Raw genomic sequence first — 19757 nt, forward strand, 5'->3', positions numbered from 1 at the left:
TTTGTATATTTATGGGAATAAAAACACTTTTTTCCACAAAAAATAGAACAAGATTAGTTTACTCTAATATCATAAGTGAAATCACTTTCATAGCAAGGAAAAGCTTGACATCTTATTTCACTTTAATGTCTCACTTATTTTGCTCTCGATTTGCCAATAAATGACATTCGAGGATAAAGAACACAGCATATGAAATGTGTATCCAAACCAACCGATTTGGATAGACATTTCAAACTTCATTCCAATGGAATGCAAAAATAAATAAATATAATTACAACAGTATCAAAATAAATTCAAATAAAAACCACATGGAAAAAAAAACAACATATTTACTTGTTGCTTTTTTTTCAACAATTAAGACCTGGATTCAAATGCTATCTGGGATGTTTAAAAATCGTAATGCGAGCTTTTCAGCTTAAGGTGAGTTAGACTAAATATGCACATGGAAGAATTTTTTTTCCTGAGGAAAACTTGCGTTTTTTTCATTCCGCAAAACAAGCAAAGAAGCTATAAAAATACAGCCCTATTTTACTACCCTATTAATCATTATCGTAAATCTCAGTCGCCTTAATTAATTCAAAATAACCCAATCCAACTATTAGTCGCTGTTTCCGACCTCCCTTATCCTCACTAGAATCTCCATTTCGCAATCTTGCTGAGGCGACGCGATATTTGCTCTTCAGTTAGAAGGTCCTGGGTCTGAATCTTGTATTATAGGTGAGCAATCTTCATACGGATTTTCAGTTGAAGATGAGTTTAGTCAATACCATTCAGAAGTTGTTAGGTCCCTAACATTTCCTCCAGAAATTCCAGTTTTTCATATAGCAGAACTGAAATATCCGTAGATGAGCACGTGCAGTTAATAAACATCAGCAGATATCATATACTGGCCTCATATCAGAGCAGTAGTTGTTTCGGTAGTAATTACACCCAATGCTATCCTTACTTCTATGGATTTTGCATGCGTCTAGATTGTTTAGTTGTAATATTGCCTAACAATGAATATCGCGAGGTTCTTTATCATAAAGCATCAAAATGTTTTTTTTTGATTCACAATGTGATTTCTCTGTTGTTGTTTTCATGAAAGAGGCTAACTCCACCTCATCTGAAATGTTTAATCCTCATCATAATAAATGATGAGGATTAAACAAATAATAAATGCTATTATCGACTGAGCTTCCAGTGATGTTGATTTTATAATACGCCAACGATTAAAACATATTCCTCAGAGTGAAGTGATATTCTGTGTCAACCTTTAATTTTCCATACTTATCCTGAAGCCTGTAAATTGATCTAAATGCCGCGTATTCATTAAAGGTATAATCTTAAACATATAATTAGATTATACACTATTGTGATTGTCGTCCACCTTCAGACATTCATTCATACAAGTGAATAAACGCTTTCCTAAGATGGAGTGGGTCACCATGGAATAAGTAGATCCAACCCTGCCGCAATGGGAGAGGCCTTTACCCCAGCAGTGGGAAAACGTAACAATTGTATAATATAAATTTCTGGGAGTCGTTTTATACTTGAGAAACGATTACTTTAGTACAAACCCGAAATCTCCACCTCTGTTCCGAAAAACACCTAGAGTTCTCTAACAGTTCCTTAAAAATCGTGACCATGTTCAAAAGAGATCCATGTTGAAAGAGTTTAGGTCAATCGTGATCCTTCTCTCGTAGAATCACGAATTCTGTTGTCTGTCATGCAGATTAGGTGTTCTCATACGTTGATTTTCAACTACCTTCATTGGACTGATCAATGGAGCTGAACATTACCATTCCACCTTTTTTTTTTCGAAACTTGGAATAGAAGCAGAAACTTTTTTTTTTTTTTATAAATATTATTTCTGAAAAATTATCATGTTACGCCTCTAAATTGATATTAATATTTATGGCTATTTTGCCTAATTTCTTAAGGAGTACCCCTTGTATAACGTCATTGTTTTTTTTTACTCAATTTATTTAAGACAGTAATGATATTTTAAAGACATGGAAAAACGAAAAATATGGAAGGAATAATTTGAGACATACCTTTGTGGGATGATCGAGGTTGTCTTCTTTTTGGAGCAGCATCAGGCGTATAACGATTTTAAAAAAATGTATATATCTGAATTGCAAAATATGACAGATAGGAAGGGGGGGGGAAGAGAAGCGGAAATGTGGAGATAGAAATATGTAGGAGGCAAAAATGCGGAAAATCAAACATATATGAATTAAAAACCGAATTTCCAAGACTGGATTAAAAATGTTTTTGAAGAAAGGAAAAGAATACTTTTTAGGAAAAGGAGAAAGATAGAATATAATGAATGAAGACTAGGCGGTGGGAGTTACTGGGTGTGAGCCGTTTCGACTAATTGTCGTCTTCGGAGCTCGTGGGTAAAGTGCAAGCTGTCGGCTTAGTGTTTTTTGTCTTAAGTTTATCTGTGTACTTTCCCATTGATGAGAATGTTGACCTAATTTTTATTGTGGAGCCTCCAACTCTCTGAGATTTTATATAGGGGCAGGGCCGGTCCGAGAGTATCTGATGCCCCTAGGCAAAGAAAATTTAGGCGCCCCTATACATTCTCTCTCTCTATATATTTTTTTTTCATACACATGTGGATATTTATAAAAATAATATCATTATGAACATTAAAAAATATATTAATCAAAACTAATCAAATCAAATCAAAGATATTAGGAGTAATCATATATGATTACTCCTAATATCTGTATAGCAAGAAAATTCTTACATCTTAAATAAGTCTTCTCGCCCCCTAGGCGATGGCCTAGGTTCGCCTAATGATAAAATCGGCCCTGTATAGGGGAAATGGGTGTTTATGGAGTTTTTGTTACATTTTATGGCTATTGTTGCCGATATCCTTAGCATTGTTTCGTTTTTCTGTATGTCTAATATTATGGTTTTGTCAATTTGCTGGGTATGTTTCTGTTCAAGAGCATGGGCTGCTATTTCTATTTTCCCGCTATTTTGTTTTTTGTTTTTATTTTTGTTTCTACTTTTCTTATTGCTTATTGAGGTTGTAATCAGTGGTAAAGCATTCGACCTGCAGATCGAGAGGTCTTCGGTTCATTCCCGAACGTCCCCTGATTTTTTGCCCGCCTGGTTGGCTGAGTGGTTACCGTATCTACTCTTCAGCCATAAGGTTGCAGATTCGAATACCGCCGTGGGCATGGATGTTTGAGATTGTCTGCGAAAATACTAGTGATGGTGGTGGACGGTAGATGGTGTTGGTGTTGGTGATGGTAGTTGCGGTTCGTTGTAGTTCAGGGTATTCAACCAGTCGATCGCGATCGACCGGTGGATCGCGGAGCGATTTTTGATCGATCTCTTGTGTATTGCTCCTTACTTACAAATTTAATTAAAATTAAAAATATAATATTTTATTTATCATTATTTTGTATTATTTTTAATTCGCTTTAAGTGTATTGCTATTGGTTCTTTATTTTTCGTTAAAATTGTCAAATCAGTAATTTTCTTATAAGTCCGGGTAAAGAATTAATTTGGATCAGTGGAAGTCAAATAGCGAGTCAAGTGAATACGATTATAAGCATAGTTTAAAAACTCGATTGTAGCTTAAATATTAAATATTCCAAAGGACATTACATCGATTTTTTACTTAGGTTAAGTCCCATGTGAATATTTCAAAAAAATAAACTTTGTTTGTCTCGGTATAGTTTGTATTCGATGTTATTGTAAATACCTCTTTTGAAGTTAACTATATATACTGCTTTGATAAGAATATGTTAGAGTGTTAAAAACAAAGGAAATGTTTTTTGTCGCCAAAGCTGTACAGGGCGACATGAGAAAGATTGTTATTGAAACTTGTATGTATGAGAAAGGCTTGCAGGCTCTAAGTGTAAATATCTCCGAAGTCAGTGAGAAAGAGTTCAAACAACTTTCCGATGACCGGCAACTTACAACCGAAAGAAAGCAGAGGAGAACAAAAGGCGTGTCAAACTTGAAACTCTCATACCGATTCTTTGGGGGGTTGCCAAACTTCATGCGAGATCTCAGAGGAGGCCTAATCAAAAGGGACTGAAGCAAGCAGAAGGGGTCCCGGTTCCAGAATTGCTGTCAGAGAGGAGGCTACCCGGTCCAGAGTCGCTGTCAGAGAGACTGCCCGGATCCACGTTGCTTGAGAGAGGAGTTTCTCTCTTCCAGAAAGGAGCTTCTCGGTTCGAGACGTCGCCAGGAGAAACTACTTCTAGGCCGCAGACAAGGTTTCAAATTGCTGAAAGGAAGAGTTCCAATTGCCAGAGAAAAGTTTCCAGGCCAGGTTAATGTCAGACATTCACCAGTGTGTTGCGTTTTCATTATAATTTGATTTGATGAATCAAACGACTTCACTGATATTGCTCAGTTAATGGTATTTATGCGCATGGTATTTCAAGATTATTCAAGTAAAGAAGAACTTTTGAAAATTATGCCATTATTGGGAAGAACTAGGGGAGAAGACATTTTTTCGGCATTTGATGAATTTGTGAAACAACACAAACTTCCGTTTTTAAAACTTGTGTCTATTACTACTGATGGTGCTCCTGCAATGATAGGTAATAAATCAGGCTTCATTTCATTATGTAAAAACGATGACAAATATCCAGATTTTTTAACGTACCACTGTATTATTCACCAACAAGTATTGTGTAGTAAAAGATTAAACACAAAAGATGTTTTGGATATTACATTTAAAATTGTAAATTCTGTTCGAGGAAAAGCCCTGCAACGGCGGTTAATTAAATTACAGGCAGATGATGATAGGGAACTTCTGTTGTACAATAATGTTCGCTGGCTCAGCTGAAGTCAATTTTTAGAAAGATTTCTTGTATTAATTAACGATATAAAATTTTTTCTTGATGAAAAAGGAGTATTTATCCACAACTGAGTGATAAAAGATGGTTGTTACACTTATCATTTTTAGTAATTTTCTGTACGAAATTAAGCAATTAAAATTTATTATAAGTTACAAGGTAGAGATAAAACTTTAATTGACATGTTAAGTTCAATAAAAACTTTCCAACAATACTTACTTTTATTAAAGAAAAATATAAATGACCGTGAATTTAGGCATCTCCCCCATTTATTAACAATTTTTGAACAAAATCAAGAAATGCTTCGCTATGATTTAAAAGAATTTATTCGTGAAATAGAATTAGTTGAGGAAGAAATAAATTCAAGGTTTAAAGATTTTAATAAAACTGAAATGATTGTCTCTTTTATCAGTAATCCATTTCAAAAAAACTTGAACATCACAGAAATTTCAAATAAAATTAGTGGCCTGTTTGATATAAACCAAGCTGAAATAGAACTTGAGATAAACATTCAGAATAGTTTATATTTAAAATCAATAAACAATGAAGTCATTTGGAAGTATGCACATGAAAAATTCGCAATATTAACTGATATTGCGCGAAAAATTCTGTTGTGTTTTGGATCGACATACTTGTCAGAATCCTCTTTTTTAAATATTATATGACCGTCATAAAAAATCAATTAAGAAACCAAATTACAAATGATCATTGGGATGATTGTCTGCGATTGGCCACTTCTTCATATCAACTTGACTATGAAAATATTGCGAGGTCCAAACAATGCAAAATTTCACATTAAGTTTTTTTTTTTTTTTTTTAATCAACCAGCATTTCCTGTAACTTGTCAGTTTGATCTGTTGTTTTTTCTAACTTTGGTTTTCCAAAATAGAGAAATAAATATTTTATTCCAATATATTTGTTTTTGTTTTTTTGTTGTATTAAAATAATTAAAAGTGATAAATAAATTTTTAAATACACAAATAAAGTTTTTAGTTGTGTATTTTTTAAGTTGTTTATTTGTGCTTTATCAGATATCAGGTTGGGGGAACGTGATCTATATAAGTGAGTAGATCGCCGAATAACTTAAAATAATTCTAATTAAAACATGATAATTCAAATTTTTGAAATCATTTTAAAGAATAATTGTAATTAAAAAGTTAGTAAATTTACAGTTTGCAGAAACGAACATAAATTCTATTTTTATGGTATTCAATGAGATTAGAAATTTTCAGAAGCAACTTAATTCTCCACGGAATCAATGCGTATAAAAAGTGTTGGCTAAAATCGAAGTTTTTTATACAATGTTCGATACAAAAGCTCAGTTCCTATCGCACTTTTTTAACCCTCACTATTAAATATTATTAGGTATTATATTGTTACTATTGTGTATTATATTAAATGCTGGTTAATAGTTGTAACCTCATAGCAAACCGTTTCAAATATACAAATTAGTGTTCTTCACTGTTTAGAAAACTGCGTATAACGTTTTTCTCGTATGATTAAAGAAATCGATTAAATAAGTAGCGAAGCAGAGAATGAGCAGATAGATAGAAAGGAAGATAAGTGAGTAGGTTGTTACAAGATCCAACTGATGACATTGCTCTGTTAATGTATATCTCTCATCACTGTATCTGGTAATGATGCCAGCTTAAAGAAATATCCATGAATGAACAGCTGTTTCCGTACTAATTATTGTGGACACGGGAAATGCTTTACGACAGATGATAAGATAAGGCTTAAATTTCGCTTTCAAGCTCTTTTCTAGAAGGTTCCACTAGCACTGTATATTTGCATTGTTACGTGTGTATCTAAACAAGATAGAGGGCATCACTCATACTGACAAGCCATCTTTATCATATTGAATTTCACTTACGATTTTCTTTTTCAGTCTATTCAAAAGATTTATTTAGCTAATACATTATAAATTATATATATATATCTCAGTTATAGACGTTTCGAATTACACTAGTGTCCAAAACCTAAGGACGAACACTATTTCAGAAGATTACCGCAAATTAATACGAATCAGCTTGTGGCAATTTGTATAACTGACGATTTCGAGTAGAAAGCAGGTACACATTAAAATTTTCGAACCGAGGGCAAAGGGGTCAGGTGGTATTACTCGGCTGGATAAAAGACAAGGCTGTGATTTGTGAAGGAAGCTCTTTTCGTGAAGAAATAAACTTGTAAACTTGGATGCCTTGTAATGTCTCAAAGACATCACCTTCTGGATGATGATATCACGAGGGGGGGGGGGGGAAGAATTATTGGAAAGCTTGAAGAAGGCCGCAAAATCACTGATATTGCCAGACAGTTTAGAATCTTACACAGCGTTGTATCCAGTCTCTGGGCAGCATTAAAAACCAATGTAATGTGTTCCAGACGTTTTCTACGAGGTCTCCTTCGCTCAACCACGGAGCAGGAAAACAGATTTTTGGTTATTACAGCAAAACGTAATCGACGCACCACGGCAGGTCAGCTTACAAGTCGTCTCCATTCGAACACATGTACTAGAATATTTCTACAAATTGAGGCGAGACGTCTACAACAAGTAGGCCTTGTTGTAGACGTAAAGGGAAGCAGACTATACGCCCGAAGGCCTGTCGTCTGCTTCCCTTTATTCACAGCTCATCGCAGAGCACGTTTTCAGCGGTGGTGTTGCATCCATAAAAATTGAACAAGACATCAATAGGCTATGTACTCTTTACAGATGAGAGTCATTTTAGTCTTTCCTCCGATTCTAGAAGACACTTGATCTGCCGTGAAAGTGGCACTGCTTATCTATCTCGAAAGGGATAGATACGGCGGCGCTGGGGTCATGGTGTGGAGGGAGGCAGTATGCTTAATGGAAGCATCGAGATACAAGTACTGGAAAAAGGGGACTATGACTGGTGAACGATATTGCAACAAAAGTTATTCAACGCCATGTTCGACTGTTCCGTGGTGCTGTAGGCGAAAAATTCATTTTTATTGATGACGATACCACACCACATCGTACACGAGTAGTGGAGATACTTCTGCAGACCGAGGATATTTTCCGAATCGAGAGGCCAGCATGCTTCCCAGATTTCAGCCAAATAGAATACGTTTGGGACGCAATAGGGAGACGCATTGCTGCTCGAAAATTCCTTACAGAAAACGAACTAGGCCTTATTCTTGCTTTGAAGGAGGAGTGGGCCAGTTTGCCTCAAGAACTTCTGAATCACTTAGCGTTAAGCATAGTACGATGTTGTGAGAGCTACCATCGCTATTCGGAGGTGGACATATTCCATACTGAAATGTCTATCTGCATAGTTTTCTGTAAGCACTGTACATTCATTTCTTAACCACGTCCTTAGGAAATTTGTAACTTTTGCCAAAAACATATTACAATTTAATTTGTACTAACTTTATACCACATTTTTTTAATATAATTTATTAGTATGCTGGAAATAAATTTATGTCCATATTTCTTTGTATTCATGAAAATGTTTTCATATACAGGTAAAACTGGAGTCTGTCCATAGCTTTTGAACAGCAGTGTATTATTATGGCAAACCATTTATAATCCATGTGATATTGTTAAAATATTGCTTAAGTTGTTTGAATTAAAGATGAATTTCAAATCGATATCTTAAAATTACTTACTTATATATACGAAGATTTCTGTGGGTCAGTAGTTCGAGAGATAGATTCCGGTATTGAGACTACATGTTTATTAAATACGAACAGGATACGTGAAATCCGACAAGTTTCGTAAGTCGTATGACTTACATCGTGGGAATTGGTGTATAAAAAATTAAACACAACTAACAAAGATTAAATTCATAGTCCATGTTTCCAACTGTAACATGACATTCAATGAACATTGTTGTTCGTTGTCACGTTCTGTGCTTCACGTGTGTTATATCCGAGATCTGAGGTAGTTTGATTTTTTATGAATGCCGACCACACTTGTTGTAATATGAAACCTTGGTTTTTGTTGCACTGTCTATTACACCAAGTGTGGTCGGCATTCATAAAAAATCTAACTGCCTCAGATCTCGGACATAACACACGTGAAGCACAGAACGTGACAACGAACAACAATGTTCCAACAAACATTCAGTAACGAATGTTTCAATTTTTTCAATGTTACAGTTGGAAACATGGACTATGAATTTAATCTTTGTTAGTTGTACTTAACTTTTTATGCATGTAAATAATACCACTTACGAAACTCGTCGCGTTTTCACGTATGCTGTTCGTATTTACTTACTTATAATTCTAAGTAACACTAATTGGCTTCCAGTGTGACGAATATAGGGAGTTTTCATTTGGTTCAATTCTTTTTCATTCTCATCCGTCATCTGATGGATTCTCTGGGAATGTCCATCTTAATTGATGTTTAAGATTTATAGCAATGATATCTTCTCAATTGTTTAATTTGTGTTTGATTTGCTTATTTGTTTTGTGTTCTGACCAGTGAGTTTTATTTTTCTTAAGCATTTCATTTCGAATGCTCTGATTTTCTGGTTTAGTTGAACAAAAGTTTGCATTTCTTTAGTGATTATTTAGTGATTTCTTTAGTGATTAAACTTTAATGATTAATGTAGTTCTGATATTCTTTTGCTATATTTCTGCATTCATGGAAATAATGCTATTTTTATAAGCCTTTCTTCAACCCGAGTTAAGCGACCTCTGGCAAGGCAAACTCGAGTTTTTCTCCCCGTAAACTCAATAAACAAATCGATCTTAGAACCCACACTATCTCACATAATAACATATTGCGTTAGGGACCTGTCCTCTCTTCACTGGATGCCGCTTAAACTTAGTGATAGTCTTCTAATTGACTACCAGTGGAGATTAAACTGCCCACTTAATCTCCGAAAGTTAGACAGGGCTAAAACGGCTTCGCCTATTCCCGATATGGAAATAAAAGGTGTTCGCTTTTTTTATTACTATTTTTATTTATTTTTATTACTAAAAACTAGGAAAGAATATTAACTATCATGAAATCCTGTACACCTCTTGAGGTTATGTATGCCAGGAATTTGATACTGCTGCTGATGATGATGATGAATTGAGAAGTGAATTTGTTTGTTTGTTTGTTTGTTTGTTTGCTGCATGGACGTGGGGGGGGCATACCCAAATTTACACCAAGTGTGTAGATGTGTTTTGTGAGAGTTTCATGTGTAGTAAACAAAGCTGTACGGAGAAGTGCATCGTAAATTGGAGGTGTTGCATTGAGTGACGAACCAGTATTGGAAAGACTGCGTTTATTCATCTACATGAGACGACGGACAATATCTGTCATCGAAACTTGTTCTTATTCATTACGCGCTCATTATACACGCTTGCCAACTTAGTATGAATCTAGTAAAAGTTTTTCTCTTCGTATTCGGAAACAGATTTAAATCTCGCCAGCGGTTTGGCTAAGTGCTTAATGTATTTTCTATTGTATTTTCTGTTCCCTATCAGTACATATGTAGATTTTGTGCTTCTATCCTTCCTGTAACAATTACTGTTATGTGTCTGTCAGTATCTGTTAATTCATAATCTTTCTAACAGGCTTTTTTATGTGACTCCCTCCAATGAAATATTGCAAACTTATAGTACACATACCAGCCACTGAATAAGAATTCTTTATGTAAACGTCACTTACGTTACGCAGCGCATGTGCAAAATACTTGGTCACGTGCTTACCTACGTTTTCCAGGCAACTATTTAAGAATGCTGCTGGTCATTAATCCAATTGTATTAAACAGCGTTGAATACAATTGGAAAAGCAATGGATCTTTGAGTTCGATAAAGAGTTTATTGCGGATGTCCGTCTGGCTGGCTGGTGCCGTCATTTTCAAAAACAGTAGAGCTGACTGGTTTCTCAAAATAAATCTCGATTGTTTAATCAGCGCAAAAATAACCTGAAAACAATATCGTCGTCGTCTGAGAAGACTTGTATGGACAAACAAAACTTTCTTATGCAGCAATTGACCGAACCATCTAATGAGGGCTGTTCTCGACTCATATCTCACCAAACTATGTACAGGGAATTGAAAAGGATCGGCATTGGCAGTCGCATGCCTATACGGAAGCTACTGATTTCTGAAAATAATTAGAACTTTTGTCTACAGTAGTGTCAGGAACACCGTGCCTGGATACTGGAAGACTGGAAAAAATTCATATGGTCCGATGAGTCACAATACACCTGTACCAACGGTGAGCAGAGAGTTTGGCAGGAGTCCCATGGAGCAATGGATCCGGCTTGCCATGTAAACACAACTCAACGTTCTGGTATGGTGCGTGTTCTGTTAGTACAAAACGGGTCCCCTGATATTGCTGAAAGATCGGGTGTCCTCCAAGAAATATCCGAACATCACTGCCGATCGAGTCCATCCTGCAATGTTGACTTTTTAGCCAGCAGGTGACTGTTGTTTCATAGACGAAACTTCTGCTGTTTGTGGCGTAAGAATATTCAGGCGTGGTTCAGTGAGAATGAGAGTGACTTTCACCATCTTCCCTGGCCATCATGTTAGAAAAACAGATTGGGTAGCAAAGTCCTCTTCCGTCAAATCTGATCCAGTTAAAGAACTGTCTGATGAATGCCTGATAAGTCGTAGACGTAGATGCAATCCAGCACCTGGCGAAATCTGTACCAAACCACATATGTACTGTAATTCGAGCCAAAGGAGGTCCAACACGGTATTAAATAAAATTTTTTAATTCAGTGTACATTATTGTACACTGAATTAAAATATTGTGACAGTGCGATTTAGATAAAATTTAGACAGTGCGATTTTAATGTTTTGTATGTTTTTTCACGTAATCTGAAAACCATCTCGAGAGACCAAAAATCTAACTTTTTTCTTGCCACTTTAGATTTTCAATAAACTGGACTGTGGTCTCACCTAAAGGCAGTCATAGATGAATATATGTTCTGTGGATAACTGAATATACATAGAACCCGAATTCCATGTCCATGACCTGAATTATCCAGCTTGGTTGAAGAGAGGATATGTTGACCAGGTCAGAAAGCTATGTTCTGTACATATACTACTTGTTATGTTCCTTTCTACTTTATGCCTGGAACCGATCTCAAACGTTTCCCAAGAAGTAATTACTTCTTGGGGAAAGTACTTCCTCCAGTTGTAAATAACTGTGTAATTTCATCTAAAACTTTAAAAGAAATGCATAGTGGTAGTGAAATTTGCTCAGAAATTTGCCTGGTAGATTTCCTGTTTCGTCGAATGAAGAACCCGAATTTGCGAGAGGAATCCCAATCACGTTGGTATGAGACGGACTAACTTATCCTTTGTGAGGGACTCGAGCTGCATATCTTCATATATGATCAGTAATTAGCCAGTGATGTATGAGGTTTCTCTTACACTTACTGAAATAAGCAAATATTAGAATAGGATGAGATGAAATCAGTGACTCTTAAACGCATGTTTATATAGCTAGTCCGAATATAATCCTCGAGAATTTTTGTTATTGGTGCTTCTATTAACGTCATAGTTCCATAACTTGAGGATATTGTTCAAGTAGATTCCTAGAAATATTTTCTTTCTAAGTATGCATTCGCATTTCATCTCCGCTAGAACAGAACCTCAATTAACATGCTTTTTCAGCTAATGACAAGTAACTCGTTCTCAAATGGAAGTGAGATTTCCCTTTCAATATACTACACATGTCAATGAAGCCATAAAGTGGAACATATTGAAAGTTTTTGGAGTCCCCCCACCCTTACTGGACTTTATGGCTCTTTTGAGGCATTTCAAATTTGTCTTCCGTCAGAACATTTTGTGCTAATAAAATTTTGTTCTTCCGTAAGAACATTTTATTAGAACAAATTTACTTTTTTTTTAGAAAAGTTACTTCTTAGAGGATGGGCCCAAAATATTTATTTAGTTTTATAAAGCATAAATACATACATCGGCAATTTAATTAGACACCTTTATGCAAAAACGTCATTTACACAGCGTATGTGCAAAATACTTTTAGTCATGTGCTTTATTACGTGTTCTACGCAACAATAAACAAAGGATCTTTCAGAGTTCGATAAACAGCTTATTGTGGGTGCCTGTCATCTATAACTTCTAAATCTGTTGTGGGTTTACAAACGAAATAGCACACCTTACAGGTACTGACGTTACTAAGAATTAGATAATCCGGGAACCTTTATTTAGAAACTAAAAACATGGAACTTTTTCAACTTCATGTCACCAATAACCAAAGTGGTGACTGTCTCTCTGGATGATGTAATTTATTACCTCTGAAAACCACACCAGTGGAATTCGAACCTAAGTCCTTTTGGATGGAATGAAGAGACGCTAATCTACTTGACTAATATGGCGATCAAAATAATAACGTCTTGTCTCTTTTATTGAAAACAAATGACTGGAAGTATTTGCTAGATAAAGAAGTCTGTCTTGAATTATAAAATAATAATAATTATCGAATCGAATCTTCATTGAAAATTAATATCTCAATATATTTACATTTTATATTTCCATTTATTATTGTAATTTTCCTTTATAATATTCTTTCAGAGAATTTGCAAATAAATTCGCCTTTGTTTCGAAAATTTAAAAACTTATCATTGATGTTTTTCTCCCCCGTTTTGTAGAACATTGAATTTGATGAATGATTGCAATGCTGAATGTGCCTGTTCAACCACCGCTTACGAACCTGTTTGTGGCCCAAATGGTGCATCGATGTATTTTTCTCCTTGCTTTGCTGGTTGTACAAATGACACAGCAGCTAATTTATTTCGGACTTATAAGAGGAATATTACTGATTTTGTGACGGATGGAGCTATCCCATCATCGACAGAGAGTGTGAACAAGTCTCGCAAAGTAAGTTCTAAATATTCGAAAGAACCTTTGGCCAATAAAGAATATTTTTTAAACATTAACACAATATCTAATCAATGATCATTTTTAAACGCTAATGATATCATTTTAGATGTCTTTCGGTGAAGTATCTGTCAAAAATAAAATAAGCCAGAATTAAATGATCATTTCAGAGATTGAATTTTCTAAATTGTTCAAAGAAACAATATAAAAGTAAGATTAATTCTTAAAATTTAATTTCAAATTAATACGTTAAAATTAATTAGGATGTATCGCAATGTGTTTATAGTCATCATAATAACACATCTGTGAAGAAATAATTTATTTTTATATGTGAGATTATTATACATCATACATCAAGTCTCATATAGTGCTTTGGACTTTATTTTTAGTTTTACCACGATTGCGATTGCGTTCATAATAACGATGGAGATTTTATCGTTTCTACCGTAAAAAAAGGATTCTGTTTTACGAACTGTGGAATGTTTCTTCCTTACATCATCGTACTCTGCATCGGAAAGTTCATTTCTTCCACTGGCCAAGTAGGGAAAACCTTAGTTGCTCTCAGGTAAGTTAAAATGAAATTATCGTAACGAGGGGGTGGGGTTTAAAAGATAAATCAAACATCACACAATTAAACAGTCAATGCAGTAGTTTAGATTCACAAAAATATTTTGCGAGCCGGAGATACAGTTTGCCAAAAAATTGTATCTCCGAAATATTCTATACAGTTTAACAAAAAAATAAATAAATATCGCAAAGAAATATTTGAATTAAATTACAGTTTAAAGCCTGATGAATTATGCAATTAGCAATGGAAGAAGACAAATATTCTTCGAATCGAACATTCTGAGCATTGGAAATCCTAATATTTATGATAGGAGAATGCACGTTTTTTTTTTCGAACACTAGAAGTGCTTTATAAATGTTGTGCAATACAGAAGAAACTTATTGGGAAGTTAAGGTTGGATAATGTGTAAACCAATATGAGAAACGCCGTTAAACAGCAATTACCAAGTACCATTCCACTAAGCATGACGCTTTTCAAGGCTTTTTCCATTTTTAGAAGTTATTACCGAAACACAAATCAGTGGTTTATTTTTACGTCAATCATCCTCTCAAGGCTATCAGCTTACGCAGAACTGCTTTGCGTCACTAAAGAAATTAAAATAAATGGTGGCAGATACCTATATATTACAATCTAAAACGAAATTCATTCTGAGAAGGAATGTATTATTTATTTATTTATTTTTGCATCTTAACCACTTGACTGGTTTTGTTTTGTTTACCAGTTGCAATTTTTATGGACTCTTCTTTAAGTAGCAAAAGTCACAAAGATTGTATGTGATTAAGTTTTATTCTCATAGATTAAAAAAAAAAGTACACATTTTGGCAATAGAATTACATTTACTGTAAGTTAGGTACAAAGTACGAATTTAGATAACTGGTGTAGTCATGTTATTGCCACCTAGATGGATGTGTCCGAAGTCGACAATAATAATTTTTAAAATATATTTTCAGTGAAATATCATTACACAGCATTTACGCACATATCATGAACATCTTGAGCAACGTTCCAACATTTCATTTTTTTTAATACTTCAGCTGTAAAATTCTGCCTATACGGTGGATTCTATTTTCTATAACAGATATTTTAAATTCATTTTTTTTATTTTTAAAAAGTTAATTTATTTACATTTATCAATTAAGTCAATCAAAGATATCTTAGAATATATCATTGAAAGATTAATAATAACAAAATTTTAAAATAATGCTCAATGTATCATTATTAATTGCATCTGCACATAAGAAAGTAATTATACTGTTAGCAACGAAAACTACTACTTCTGAAAGTTCTACCTTAAATTGCTTGTATAAGCAAACATCCTTGATGGGCGCTTATAAAGTTAATAAAGGAGAATTTGTATCGCATGTAATCTACCGATAGCTTTTTCGTGATTAGTATTGTTAAATGCCTTATAGTTTACTAACTAAACGTTTCTGATTAGATATGAGTTTCTAATTATTCTAGAGTTCACGCTGAAGACGAGATTTTGATATAAGTGGCTCCTGTACATAAAAAGAGGAACTTTTTTTTTTATCCCAGAAGATTTGTTCTTCTATTTTGCAATGTAGTGATATTAACTTCTTTAGTTTGCAGCCGGCACATAATTCACATGGCACCATGCCTATCTTAGGATGGATTCATATAAACACCTGCACATTTATGGTAGTGTGTGTGTGTGGGGGGGGGGGGGAATTGTCTTTTAATTCATATAATTTGTTTCCTGTTATCCATAATTTGCCTTACAGATGACTTGTATGTCGGATTCAGTTCATATCAGCATTGAGGTAGTTCCCAAGGTATCGCATTGATTACGATGATTGTAGTTTTACAGAAGCAGATATAGAACGATGGATAGCCTATATGCAGATATTTAGAGTGTGTATTTTATGCCTGTCAATTTCGGAATAACCTTGATCTTGTTTGATCAGAGGTTGAATGGAGTTAACTGCGAGCCATTTGGCGTTGTATTTGCATAGAGTGTGTGTGTGTGCACCCGTCGAAACGATTCTTATATGTGATTTTTATGTATAACTTCGGTAGATGACGGTTTACCAGTGTGCGTACATTACACAGAGTCTGAGTAATGATCCACAAATTCGTAATAGATTTTTTTTTACATTTATGTTGCAGGATATCATAGTTTTTTTTGGATGAATGTTGCAGCTCTGATGCAGGGTTAACTGTGTATGTATTCTACATGGTAGAATTCCTACATCAGGGGTCTTCAACGCGTGGCCCACGGAGCTCTTTGTCGTGACCCGCCGGCCATTTTGAAAAAAAATAACTACTTAACATTAAAACGCGATTAAATAAAAAATAATTTCAATGAAGCCCACGGGCCACTAAGCTATACTGCGGTATTTAGAATTGCAAGATGCTCTCCAGATTCACAAGGAACACTGCATTTGATACTTTACATAAAATCCTATAAAAATAAATATTAAATAGACATGCTTCTTCAGCCATCTACCAGCGCCAAGCGGTAAATGGCTGAAGCAATAGTTCGTTCGAGTGCTGTCTAGTGCCTTCCAGATACATATCCAAGGTTCTCGATACTTCGTTATTTTCATATAAATACAAGAGGACCTCATTCACAGTCAGTCAGTCAGTCAGTCAATCGTGAACAGTGTGATATTCGTTTATAAGCTCACACAGTTCGTTGTGTCAGCCATAGTCTATTATGGTTTTATATTGCTTTAGTGTGAGACATATTCAGCGAATAATAACCGTTTCACGGCCGTTTTGGATCACTTTTTGGGTTCATCTTCCATCACTATGGCGTCTACGAATAAAAAGCGTAAATCAAGTGATTCTTGTCGGGTTTTTAATGAAAATGAACCAATTTGTACTTTTTTTGTGCCGATCGACGATAAGCCAGTGTGTTTAATTTGTCGTGAGTCAGTGTCAGTATCAAAAGAATACAATATAAAACGACACTATGAGACAAAGCATGCGTCCAATTTCGATCACTTTCAAGGGCAGCTTCGTGTGGACAAAGTGAACCGTCTTCAAATTGATTTAAAATCCCAGCAGGGTACGTTTAAAAGGCAGAGCGAAGAGAGCGAAGCGTGCATCAAAGTAAGTTATGTAATAGCTGAAAAAATTGCTAAAAATTCAAAAGCCTTCTTGGACGGAGAGTTTGTGAAAGAGTGTCTCATCACTGTTGGAGATATTCTGTGTCCAAATAATAAGGAAGTGTTTAAAAAATCGAATTTGTCTCGGGTAACTCTAGCACGAAGTGTCGAAGAACTTGCCAATGACACTGAAGGAACTTTAAAAAAACGGTCGTCCGAATTTATGTCATATTCACTGGCTTTAGATGAGAGCACAGGCATGAAGGATACAGCATAACTGGCTATCTTTGTCCGTGACATTGATCAACAATTCATTGTGACAGAAGAACTGCTAACTCGTACCTATGAAGGGAACGACGAAAACGACGAAAGGCACTGATATTCTTGAAGCCTTCAAGAAAACGTTCCAGCGTTTCGATCTCAGCTTAACCAACCCCTGCCATGGTGCGAAAGAACGAAGGGGTTGTTGCGCTGCTAAGGAAAGAACCTGAAGTATAAGGAAAAGATTTCGTCCATTACCACTGTTTAATCCACCAGGAGAATTTGTGCGCAAAAACTATTAGATTTGAGAATGTCATGAAAGCTGTTGTGACTATCGTCAACATTATCAGGGCAAGAGGATTGAATCATCGTCAATTCCAAGATTTTTTGACCCAAGAGTGCGAAGCGAATCACAGCGATGTGGTTTATTATAGTGATGTGCGTTGGTTGAGCAGAGGGAAGGTTCTTAAAAGAGTCTTTGACTTAAGGAGCGAAATACAGCAGTTCATGCAAACCAAGGAGAATCTGATTGCGGAATTTAATGTTCCGAAGTGGATGACAGACTTTGACTTTGTGATCGACATCTTGTTGCATATGAATGGCCTAAATATGCGGCTACAATCCAAAGATCAACTGGTGCACACTCTGTTTGATCACATCAAAGCTTTTGTGGCCAAACTCAAACTTTGGGAGACATAACTCGCAAAAAAATACTTAACTCATTTTCAGCTTCTCGCTGAGTCAAAACTGTTCGTCTCTTGATGAATATGCTACAAAATTAGACGTGTTGCGAAGTGAGTTCGAAGAAAGATTTAGTGATTTTCGTAACCAACAGTCTTCTTTAGATTTCTTTTCAATGCCATTCAGTGTCAATGCTGCCGAAATGCCAGGATCAGTACAAAGGAGTTGCTTGAACTTCAACACAACACTTTGAGAGAAAAATTATTCAATGTGTCCTTGCTTACATTTTACAAAGACTACATTTTTGCTAACTACATTTTTCTGTTCTCCAAAATGAAGCATGTGAAATCCAAGACAAGAACTCAGATTACGGACCAGCATCTCGTGAATACTCTGCGCATAGCGACTTCCAACATTGATGCCAACATCGACAAGCTGGTCAAGGAAAAACATTGCCAAGTTGTCCATTGATATTGTAAAAAATGAATGTTTTCTTCATTAAATTATCTTTTTTCAAGTATTGATTGTATTTACGTATCATGAACTTCTACCGACTCCTACCTACACTCTCTTAAAGCTGAGTTTGTTTATTTTTATAGGATTTTATGTCAGGTATCAAATGCACAGCGTTCCTTGTGAATCTGGAAAGCATCTTACAATTCTAAATACCGCAGTATAACTTAGTGGCCCGCGGGTTTCATTAAAATGTTTAAATGCGGCCCGCACTGTCTGAAAGGTTGAAGACCCCTGACCTACACAGTTAACCATATCACAGTTCGACCACATCGAACAAAACGTATATGATTCATTTAAGTAGTCTATGTAAACCTCCGGATATTTATCACGAGCTAGACGTGCAGGCAATTTCAAGCAAAGGCAATTATAAATACTCAGTGTTGCATATATGAGATTCTATAATTTTGCATACTTAACATTTATGATTTGCTGTCTTTTCTTTTGATTGAATTATTACAAAAATAACTCATCAGTATAAAATCGAGTTGGTTGAAATTACGGACAAAAAAAAAAAAAAAACTCCTTATAATTTTGATTTTCACTCTCTCATATGTATTTTTCCTAGGTTTTACTCATTGTTCATAAATGTTTATTATATTATATTATATTATATTATATTATATTATATATAGAGAAATATCAAAGATTAGAACTTTAAGTTGCATAATCACTAGAAGCTGATCGTGCAACGAAAACAGGAAGTGAAAATGAAGCGACTCAAATATTTATTTATTTTTTATTTACATTTATTGCAGATGTGTAGATGCCAAAGAAAAGACCGTTGCGATGGGACTTATTATGAACTTTCTGTCTGCTTTAGGTAATCATTTAAATCAGAAAAAAAAATCTAGTTTTTGTGCTATTTTAAGTATTATCATTTCTGAAGAATGCACTTTGAAATACTCATTCTTTGATTCCAATGTTTTAGTAATGTATATACATGCGGACTCGAAAGTTAGTCAAATCAAGAAGAATTCACGAACGTTTCGCATCATTGAGAAAACCATTTTGTACAAGATCTGCAGAAAGTATT

The 19757-nt window shown here is 35.0% G+C and overlaps 1 protein-coding gene across 1 annotated transcript in view; it reads left to right on the forward strand.

The window, feature by feature from the left end:
- Positions 1-19757, forward strand: part of LOC150097500 (solute carrier organic anion transporter family member 74D-like) — a 44614-nt gene that overhangs the window by 22219 nt on the left and 2638 nt on the right. The window contains exons 6-8 of the mRNA XM_090407670.1: positions 13399-13627; positions 14017-14192; positions 19480-19544. Of these exons, the coding sequence (XP_090263796.1) occupies positions 13399-13627; positions 14017-14192; positions 19480-19544 (470 nt within the window). The remainder of the gene's footprint in view (positions 1-13398; positions 13628-14016; positions 14193-19479; positions 19545-19757) is intronic.

The sequence above is a fragment of the Typopeltis vanoorti genome, chromosome 17 (genome assembly GCF_054136105.1).
Source record: "Typopeltis vanoorti isolate ZY-2024b chromosome 17, IOZ_Tvanoo_1.0, whole genome shotgun sequence".
NCBI lineage: Eukaryota > Metazoa > Arthropoda > Arachnida > Uropygi > Thelyphonidae > Typopeltis > Typopeltis vanoorti.